Below are 11,133 nucleotides of genomic sequence, written 5' to 3' on the forward strand. Positions count from 1 at the left end.
ATAAAATCTCCACATGACTATAGTTACTATGCCAGGCCTGTATGTGGTGCTATGGCACGGCTATGGAAATGTATTGAACAAGACTGCATGAAGCACGAATGTCAGAGATTAGAGACGGGGCTTTGACAAACTCTTTAAAACAGTCTGTTATCTTCAAACAATGCAAGCATTGCTTGTAAAAATTTTAACTCTGAAACTACTTTAAGGAAATCTTTTCTCAGGCTCCCAAGACATGGCTTCTGTGTGAGTAGAAGACTGAAAACAAACTTTTACCCTTCCATGTCATAAATGCAACTTAACGTTTCTCCCAGTAAATGTTTGAGTCTCCCCCTCAGGTTGGTGTTTCTCATCTGACAGATGTCTCCTGAAATCACCAGTGTAATTTTAAACCCACTGTTTAAAGGACAATGTTTGTTACAGAATCTGACCTCTGTTCAGGATTTACACAATTTTGCAAGCAGGAGTTTCATCCTCAGGCTTAATAAACATCTGCTGATGATCGTATGAGCAGACTCTGTTTATAAATGGAGCCAAATATATTCAACTGAAAATGTAACTTTGAACACCTTTCTGGTGTTGGCCAACATTCAAAACATAAGTGATTGTTCCCTGACGAGCCGTAGCTGCCCCCCTGACCTGACCCCGTCAACCTGATCATTAATCACCGAAGTTTTACTGATCCGAGTTGCCAAACAGCGTGCACGTGGAAGTTAAGAGTTGTCTCCCAGAGTTGAACATAAGAAACTTTCTGCGCACGTCTGTCCAAGTTTGCTTCAGACAAGTTGGTGCTCATCTGACTTTCATCATGCAAGATGTACTTTCATCACCAGCTCATCCGTTTTTCCAGCTTGACATGCTGCAGCCTGCAGACGCCCTGAGCCTGTAGGGACTCTGAGCAGCTCAGGTGTGCAAACCAGAAGTAGGATGGAGATCAGACACCGCATGTTAACTTCAGGGGTCAATCTCTTAAGTGAGTGGTTGGACATGCGATAAAGGAGAGCTGCTAGTCCCTCCAGCAAGCTGAAGGCTTGTATATATAGGATAGAATGTCTGTTGTTCTGTTGTGCAATCTGGACTTTAGGTAATATCAAACATTTGAGCTGTAACATTAGAAGGAAGCCAGCATTAGCACCTCAGAGTGCTTAGACCGTGTGTCACCACATTAACCATTTCCTTTATATTAGGAGCACAGCAACCTATTGAGCAATAACCCTGTGCATGCAGAGCTCTGCTTACTGAGAAACAGTTTGGGTAATGCCTCAGAGCCATGCCGGATCTCAGTTTTCCATAAAGGTACGCAAAATTGAAAAAAAAGTGTTAAGTGTTCAGTTTTTATTGATGCAAAGCAAAGTCAGAACTTTGGTATTTAACTACAACATAAAATACCTAATTTAAGTTATTTTGGGTCTGTCTCTGGACAGATGGGGCGTCTGTCTCAGGCTCCGTCTCTCTGAGCTCTTAAGGGGATTAAAGTGGCTTGGTTTGAACACCCACACTTGACCTCACCTTTGTTGTTCTCAACTCATTTTTGCTTTTCTCTCATCTAATTCTTCTTCAATCCTCCTGGAAGGACAGACGGTGCTGCTTCCTGTCTCTTTGCTCAACTTATTGAAACATGTGAGCGTCAAACGGCTGTTATCTTTGCTCGAGTTGCCTTATACCTCTAACACCATTTCATGTTGTCCTTTCAGGGATCCAAAGGGCAGACGAGTCGAGCAATCGCAGGCAGTAACTCTTCAAACATGGACCAGCTTCTAGGAGGTACATGGATTCCTTTGTACATTGTTTGGCATCTTTAGACTCATTTTCTAATTCTAAGCTTTTACTCAATGAACTTAATGCTGGAGTTTCAGATTCTGTGAAACCTAATATTTAAAATTTGAGTTTCTGTTTATACTTCTTTAAGCTGCCAAATTAATTGTGATTAAGTTTAAAATGTCCATTAATACTTAAAAGTAAAAGCTGCCAAAATGGAACAGAGCTTCAGGTCTTTGCATGAACTTGGCCTGTCTCCCCAAATGTCTTTAATTTTTCATTGTGATTTGCATCCCTGCATCTCTTTGTTCAGGCACATGCAGATCTGTTAGTTATGCTCTTGTTAAATGATGGAAATGTTCTTCCACCAGAGCAGAAATCAGAAACAATGAGGTTCTTTCATGACAAAGTGTCAGCTTTTGGAAGAAGGATCCTGTAATGTCGGCAGCTAAACAATCTGTTTAACGACTTAATGTCTTTTTACTTTGTGCGCTCACCAGCAACTATTATGTACACCATGGTAGTACATGGTTGGATCATAGTCTGCCTGCACAACTGCCTTAATTGCTCACAATTTGGTCCATGTTGACATGAAAGCATCATAATGCTGCTGCCAGTGTATCAGCTGCACATCCATCTGGTGACTGTGGAGCTCATTGCTTTCATGTTTACACCAAACCACATTTTTATCAATCTGTTATTGCTTCAAGACTTGGAGAAATGTTTGTTCAGAGATGGTGTTCTGAATAATTCGGTTGTAACCAGTAGTTATTTAAGCTACTGGCACTCCTCTATCCTCCCAACCAATCTGCCCTTTCCCCTCTGAAATCAGACATTTTCATCCACACAGCTTCTCTGTAAACCTGAGATGGTTAAGAACATTTCAGCAGATGACCAGTTTTCGAAATGCTCAGAGCGACTATGTTTGAAGTCACTTAAATCCCCTTTCTTCCCCATCAAAATGCTCAGTTTAAACATTGTCACCTCCACCATGTCTAGATGCCTAAAAGCATTATTATGCTGCCATGTTGTTGACTGATTTTGTGCTTACAATTAGAAAGGTGTACTTTAATAATGTGACTGAGTGGATCTGTCAAAACCTTTTCCAGGACATTTTTATGTGGCTGATGAGTGTGTTTGTGTTCATGCAATGATGTATTTAACAGAAGATGTCATTGTATTAGTAAATTCCTGCACTTTGCAAAAAAGCATTGCAACCAAGATAACTAAGAACAACTTGCAATGTTCTACAAAAGTCTGCGATCCTTCCTTCCTTTGAATGGATTTACATCCTTCCCAAAATTCAGGAGAAGGGTCAGAGGTGACGACAAAAAGTGCTCTGTGATCAGCAGATGGTTTAAAAGTGCACAGGAAAAGGCCAAATCCTACTTCCCTCTTCACATCTCCTGACCTTGTGTTCCTGTTTGGACCGACCAGCAATCCCTGTACCCACCCTGAACTGGGAGGGACAAAATATTGTAACCTTGTTTTTATCTTGAACAATGTTCCTAATGAGATCTGAAGTGGAACAAGTGACAATGTAGAACAGAATGTTTGATGTTTTCCTGTCTGAGAAGGTCAAAGGAATCCTATTTCAGACACAGGAAGGTTTAAGTGGGTAAAGTGGATAAAACTGGACTTCAGTGGTCCTCATCTATTAGACTCTAAGATTTTATTCCCGTTTTCTCAGATGGAAGTCTTGCTGAATCCACTCCTCTCCGTGACAGGATGGCCCTCTACAAAGCTGCCATCTCCAAACAGGAAGTCGCTGTGAGTTTATATCCTGGCCTGCTTTCTACCCCTTCTTAAATAGAGGCTCAACAAAACTGGGGAAATGGAGCAAAGAGATAAAATGATAAAAAACCTCTGATGTTGCAGCTCATGGCGTCTGCCTCCACAAACTCCTCGAATGTTAGCGAAGTGATGGATGGAGCTTTTAAATCACCTGTATAGTTAATATAAGAGCTTTACAAATAATAAACACTGGCAGGTATGCACAAATAATCATACATACAATCAATAAAAAAAACAATAAAACCATAACATTTAAAACATTAGAACAAAGATATCAACAATAAAAATAAAATTGATAAACAAGACAGAAGTACTGACAATTCAAAGCTTATATGCAGTACTAAACAAATAGTTATTTAATTTGTCTTAAAAGCACTGAGTGAACAAGCCTACCTGGTATCTGGAAGTAGATTGATCCATAGTTTTGGTGCCTCATAATGAAAACCCACTAACTGTGTTCTTTCTCTGCTAATGAGGGGAAGCTTAACAGCTAACAGACATGCTGGTGTAGAGGCATCACCAGCTCACACATGAACATTAAACACTTTATCCAGTTATTCCTGACAAGATGCTTTAAAGGATTAAAAACTAGTCCTGTTTAACTATCGTATTTCTGGTGCTTAAATGAGACTTATTAGCATATTATGAGTGAGATGATGATTATTAGCATATTGAGGGGAGTGAATCATAAAAACATGGAAATATGGGGGCTACATCTAAACTGTCCCAAAGGTTTAGTAATAAGCAGCCAGAGGTGTTTAAATGCTACTATAATAACTAACAATGAAGACATTTTTAGGTAACAACTGACTGCAAGGTTGACAACCAGGTAGCTGAGGGGTTAGCCACGAGCTACCCTGAAGGTCTTCATTCATATTCTTCTGATTTTCTGTTGTCATGTTTGCCAAACATCTTAAAAAACTGACTGAATGCATTCACTTGACAACTGAATGTCATCACAAAGCCACATTTTTACGACATCGAGCTGCATCTTAAACCAGCTGTACTGGAAGGGAAGTAGAAACTTGACATAAAAAGAATCCCCACCCCCTTTTCTTTTTCTTTTTTTTTTAAACAAAACAAACTTTTACAAAGGAGACCCAAAGGGAGCACGAGACAAACAAACCTGGTCACAAAATTCTAGGTTCAGAAAATGTCATGTTCTGTACGAAACCAATGCTTTGTATATTATGAGTCAGACTAAACTGTAGGCCATCTGAAGACTAGATCGCCGCAGTGGGAGAAACAAAAGATGTCCTATGTGGTTATTTGGTGCCTGAACCTTTCCCTCTCACCTCTTGTGTTCTTCTCAGAGCGATCATCTAGACGGGTTTTGTGGAAAACAGAAGGAAAACGTCCCTCCCTGCTCTGTGGCAATGGTGAGATTACAATCAGTACTTCACGCTTCAGCCTCTCCATGCCTTCACTTTCATCCCTTCATTGCTAAACTCATGAACAGCGGATGGTTTTCTGCATACGCTGTTCAAGAAGCCTGTCTGAACATGTTGGTTGTGTGTCGCAGTGATCAGGTTTAACTCTTATTTTTCAGAGTCCAGAGTCTGAACCAAATGGCAGGAGAGTCTTTACCTCAGAAAGCAACGGTAATGCTCTCTGTTGCTTTTAAAGTGATGTTAAAATCCAAACCCTCATTGCTTACCTCATTTATTTGTGATTGCTGACCCACTTATATGAAATCAATGTGGAGGCCCCACTCTTTGACCATGAAAGTCACACCCTCTGGTGTTCATTTTATGTCACTGCCTTAATATTAAACTGTTCCTTCCTTCAGGCTCTGGTCCAGGGTCTCCATCCCCCAGCCAGAAGGACTCCCCTTACCCAAAGACCCCCAAGGTGAGTCCACACAGGGAACTTCAGGCTCCTCTGACATATAAATCCCACCTGGCCCATGTGAAGGAATGAACGAGTTGATATTTTATGTGCAGAGTTTCCACCTGCCTGTGAGGGAGACCTGCGTGTCGTGTCAGAAGACGGTCTATCCTCTGGAGAGGCTGGTGGCCAACAAGGACGTGTACCACAGCTCATGCTTCCGCTGCTCGCACTGCAACACCAAACTCAGGTGAGGACACAAAAGGTCATGACAACCTATATCTACTGAAGGTACAGTAATTAAATGTGCAATACAGTTAGGAATGTTCTGACCTATAAAATTCAGATTTAAAAGAAACCCCAAGATGTCGAATTTTTAACCTGCAATCTTGAGTAAAACTAAGTAACCCTTGTTGCTTCCCCGATGAAATTTAATCAACTTGGTGGATTAATCATCAAATCGTCAAGTACCACCAAGTATAAAAGCAGCTGTTTTCTAGTTTTGTGGATCTAGAGCCTACGGTCTTTGTGAACACAATATTGAGGTAAGTCGGCAAAGAAGCAATTCTTGCTCCTCATCAATGTGGGAAAGGTTAGGACACCATTTCAAACCATCTAAAGGCCATCGTTCTACTGTGTAACATTTTCAAAGTGTAAAACATTTCAGACTGCAAGCAGGGGACACAAAAAATCTGCTAAAATTCAAGAGCTCCATCTCAGACTCTGAGAGACCAGATCATGGTAAAACGTGAAGTTCAAGACTACAGGATGTCTGGACAAATGAGACCTATGTAGAGACGTCTGACCATAAAGAACAAAGCCATGTCTGGAGAAACCCTAACAGCACATCAGCACAATCCCCGCAGCACAGAGGTGGATGGGTGATGATTTGGACTTGTTCTGCAAAGCACAGAATCTGGGCACCTTGCGGTCATTGGATTGACCATGAACTAAACTTAAATGTTAGGCCATCTGTCGGACGGCTGAAGCTTGGTCCAAACTGGGTTAAAAAACTGGACCATGATCCTAAACACAAATCTACGACAGATTCCCTGCAATGGTCCAGTCAAAGTTCAGACCTCAACCTGATTGAAATGCTGTGGTGGACCCTTTTTAAAAGAGCTGTGCAGAAATGAATGCCTGCAAAGCTCAATGCGCTTAAGCAACATTGGAGAGTAGAGTAGGTCGGTTCACCAAGCTACTGAATCACGGGGTTGTAGTTTTTAGTCATGGGAACTTGGTTTTTCCCATGACTGGTAAACACCCAGCTGTTATTAATCACTAGGAGGATGTGACTCAGAATCGTCTGAGGTCACCTACCACTCCTACAGATTATGACAAGTCTTAGAAAATTAGAATATTACATAAGATGAAAAAAAAAATTTAAAAAAGAAATGTCAGGCTTCTGAAAAGTTTGTTCCTTTCTGGACTGTCAATACTTGGTTGGGGCTCCTTTTGCACGAATTGCTGCATCAGTGCAGCGTGTCATGGAGGCGTCTGGTGTCTCTCATCTCTCTATTGATGATACTCGGGTCAGGCCAGTTTGCTGGTCATTTAAGCACAGTTACACCACGGTCCCTGAACCAGCTTTGGTACCTTTAGCAGTGTGGTCCGGTACAAAGTCCTGCTGGAAAATGAAATTAGCTTGTCAGCAGAAGTGAGCATGAAGTGCTCTAAAACGTCATGGTAGATGGCTGAGTTGACTGTGGACTTCAGAAAACCAAGTGGACCAACACCAGCAGATGACATGGCACCCTAAACCATCACTTGGCAACAATCCAGTTCTTTTTCTCTTCAGTTCGGTAAGACCCTTGTAAGCCATGTGAAGGAATATTCTGTGCGTGGTGGTTTTTGATGTGCTGAACCCAGCCTCAGTCCACTGCTTGTGCAGCTCCCCTAAATTCTTGAATGACTTTTGCTTGACAATCATCTCAAGGCTGCAGTTTCCCTGTTGCTGGTGCACCTTTTCCTCCGACACTTGTTCCTTCCACTCAACTTTCTATAAATATGCAATAAAGTTTTCACTATGTTGTAATTTCCTGAGACTCTGAATTTTAGGTTTTCATTACCTGTAGGCCATAATCATAAAAACTACAAGAAATAAAGGCTTGAGATATTTCTCTTTGTGTAGTAAACCTAAATTAGATACGAGTTTCACTTTCTGAAATGAGTGACAATAAATATTGAACTTTGAGAACATACAAAAATAATTAGAATTTCATTAGAGTAAATGAAACCAAAGGTTTAGATGGTATATCTTCGCTGATTGTACAGAAGAGCCTGGGCCCCTCACTTTAGACTGCTTTGGAATAACAACATAGTTTTATTCCGTATTATGCAGTTTGTTTGGAGCCAAGTTGCACAAGTTCCACTCGGAGGATTAAACTGTTGGGAAACTCAAACTTAGGTCAACACTAAATCAGAGCAACGGGAATTAAACTTTATCAAAATGAAACCAAGGGAGGATGCTGGAAGGCAACTTGGCATGTTCAACTGGTTTAATGTAGAGCTGCACAGATGAAAATCTGAAGATTACAATAGTAAGACCAGTTTCCATACTGGTTCAACCAACGCCTCCTTTCAGGTCAAATGCTCAAAAAACTGATTTCTATTCATTATCCGGTAGGGTGATCAAATATGTAAGACAACACGGCAACGCAAAAACACAAGTCGACCAGTTGTTAAAGTTTCAATGAAAACCACAACTTCAGTGGAACAGAAGAAGCTCAAAGTTTATTAAGTTGCTCTTCTGGCTTCAAATGCTGTAATGAATCTGAGTTCAATGTTCTGAAATGTGTGACAAAAAATACACTTGTTCATGAAATTCTGATTTTCTGAGCTGTACGTGAGATTTATTTATTTCACTCATCTCCCTTTTTCTTTCTTTTCTGTCAGTTTGGCGAACTATGCCTCTCTGCACAACAACATCTACTGCAAACCTCACTTCTGTCAGCTCTTCAAGGCCAAAGGAAACTACGACGAGGGCTTCGGCCACCGGCCTCACAAAGAGCAGTGGGAGAGCAAAGGTGAAGGAGAGGAGATTTCACCCGAGTCCAGCCCTGAGATCAAGCCAAAGGCCCAGAGCCCATCACCAGACCAGGAGAGCCCCAGCGTGGAGGACTCCCCGCTGGCCAAAGTGCTCGTCCTGACTGCCACCATGGAGGCTCTAGGACAGGCAACACCAGAGAAGACTGATAGACCAGCAGAGACCCGGCGGCTGAAGATCTCCTGGCCCCCACGAACGGAGTCGGAGGACATACCCAATCGCAGCGGGGCCACAGACGGGGGCTCCGCCACTAAGCCCATCAAAGCCAAGTGGCCTCCAGAGGAGGAATCTCCATCCTCACCCACTGAGCAGACCCGAGGCTCTCCTTCTCTGCTGCAGAGTTTCTCCCTGAAGGAGCGCAGCGTTGCCTACTCAATGGCAGCACAATCCGACAGGAGTCAGAGCCCTCCTCCTGCAGAGGAGCTGCAGCTCGAGCCTGAAGCCTCCAGCAAGGAGCAACAGCACGACAGTCCTGAAGATAGCTGTGTGGATGTACAGAGCGGCTCCGGAGAGGAGGAGCAGGAGGGGGAGATGAAGAGGTACACAGCTGAAGAAGTGGAGCAGATGGAGGAGGAGGAGGAGGAGGAGGAAGTGCCTGTGAAGGGTCAAGAGAGTCCAGCAGAGCCAACAGCCATCTCCTCTCCTGAAGAGGAGGTGGAGGCCAGCCGGTCGACTCAGGATGTGGGCTTCTGGGACAGCGACGAGGTCGACAATAAAGAGGAGGAGCAGGAGGAGCTGAGCGTGGAGGAGATGATCAAGCGAAACAGATACTATGGTGAAGAGGAGGAACAGGAGGAGGAGGAGGAGGAGAATGTATAAAGTGAATTATAAGCTTGTCAGGACTTCTGACCATTCCTGCTTCTTTTTAAAGGATGGTGTTATATCGAGCTCTTTTCATGTGCCTCACTGAACAGTCTGAACCACCTAAAGCCCTTCTTAGTTGAGTTTTTATAAGAAATTAGCAAAAACCTTCGGATGACTTGTTGCTATTTTCATGAAATGTTTAGTAATCTGCTTGAAACTGCCGTCTATCAGCTCTGCTGGGTCTTATTGTAGCAAACTTCTGACTCATTTACATTTGAATAGATTTACAACAAAACAACGTTGCTAACGAGGGGAAACCATCCCCTGAATCCTGCTGGGTTCAGCCGTCTACGTAGAGAATCTGTTCTCCAGTTTCTGATGTTGAGTCTTCATCTTCTGTCACTTTGAACCTTTGTTTCAATTTTAAATATTTAGAACTGGATGTAATGATGAATGTTTGTTTTTAAAGCCAGGGGAGAAGAAAAATCCCCAACTGCTACTGTTTAAATAAATTGTTTATACACAAACTTTCATGCCTGAGTACTAATTAAAGTGTAAAAACGTTTGCTCCAAAACTACTGATATTCCAGTCCTGCTCATAAAATGCAAACAGGCTTTATGACTAAAGATTTGAAAAATAACTTTCTTCCTGAGGTGAATTATTTTTTATTAGTGGAAAACCAAATCAATCAATTGATTGCATGTATAACTTACACGTTTTAATTCATAGTCCTACATGTTCAAACGGCACTCATGCAGCGCCCTCTGGTGTACAAATCATTCCACTTACAGGTGCATCTTTAATGAAGTTCATTTTCGTAACTCAATTCAAAAATAAAACTTGTATTACAGATTCATTACGCAACGTTTTGATTATGGTTTACAGCCAAATTTTGTTTTATTGAAAAATATTTTGGTCAAGATGATAATGGGGCAGACTGCTGGCTATTTGGTTCTCCAGCAAAGAGTCATTGACACAAGCAAGCTAAGCTACAAAAAAAAAAAATCATTTTTAAAAGTAGCTGGCTGTTCAAAGTGCTTTGTCTAAGCATATTATTAGAAAGAGTGGAAGGAAAAAGTGCTGTCTTGAAAGGACTGTGAAGCAAAACCCAATCAAGGGTTTAGGGGATATTTACAAGGTGTGGACTGAGGCCACTGGGTTGGACTGTTGCTAAGTGGTCCAAAGTTCTCTTTTCAGAAGAAAGTAAAGTTTCCATTTCATTTGGAAAACAATGTTCCAGAGTCTGGAGGAAGAGTGGAGAGGCACAGAATCCATGTTGCTTGAAGTCCAGTGTGATGATTTAGGGTGCCATGTCCTCTGGTGTTGGTCCACTGGGTTTTCTGAAATTCACAGGCAACGCCACCATCTACCAGGACATTTTAGAGCGCTTCATGCTTCCTTCTGTTGACCAGATTTATGGGAATGCTGATTTTATTTTCCAGCCGGACTTGGCACTGGCCCACACGGACAAAGATACCAGAAGCTGGTCCAGTGACCATGGTGCTACTGAGCTGAACTCCAGAGAGAATCTCAGGTTAAGAGGAAGATGAGACACCAGAACCAAGGCCGCTACTAAGACCTCTATTTCCCGATGTAAGTTCAAGTACAATGACAAACATTTCATAGGTTTCAAAGATTTATAAGAAGATTCAGACTAAAGACTCGGCTTCAGTGTTCTTCATCATAACTCCTGGTATGATCTCTGACCTGCAGAATTTGAACTTCTGAACCAACTCCTGACTGATGGTGACTCATTTTCTTCTTACAGCTTGGAGTTGATCAGGTTATCTCCTGATTTTAGGTCCAATACTTTGTTTTTTTTAATTACATTTGTTAAAGTTGCCTTGGAACACTGAACACCATCCAAGCTGGAAAATCCACAGGTCCACACCGAATAATTTCTGGA

General features: G+C 42.0%; 1 protein-coding gene across 2 annotated transcripts in view; it reads left to right on the forward strand.

The window, feature by feature from the left end:
• The window catches only part of lima1a (LIM domain and actin binding 1a), a 46,544-nt gene extending 36,791 nt beyond the window's left edge, over positions 1-9,753 (forward strand). For both annotated transcript variants that reach the window (XM_047375944.1, XM_047375951.1), the window contains exons 5-11: positions 1,692-1,761; positions 3,446-3,525; positions 4,863-4,928; positions 5,099-5,150; positions 5,339-5,400; positions 5,493-5,626; positions 8,272-9,753. In XM_047375944.1, coding sequence (XP_047231900.1) covers positions 1,692-1,761; positions 3,446-3,525; positions 4,863-4,928; positions 5,099-5,150; positions 5,339-5,400; positions 5,493-5,626; positions 8,272-9,241 — 1,434 coding nt within the window. In that variant the 3' untranslated portion in view covers positions 9,242-9,753. The remainder of the gene's footprint in view (positions 1-1,691; positions 1,762-3,445; positions 3,526-4,862; positions 4,929-5,098; positions 5,151-5,338; positions 5,401-5,492; positions 5,627-8,271) is intronic.
• The last annotated feature ends 1,380 nt before the right edge of the window (positions 9,754-11,133 follow it).

This window comes from Girardinichthys multiradiatus, chromosome 1 (genome assembly GCF_021462225.1).
Source record: "Girardinichthys multiradiatus isolate DD_20200921_A chromosome 1, DD_fGirMul_XY1, whole genome shotgun sequence".
NCBI classification, from domain to species: Eukaryota; Metazoa; Chordata; class Actinopteri; order Cyprinodontiformes; family Goodeidae; genus Girardinichthys; species Girardinichthys multiradiatus.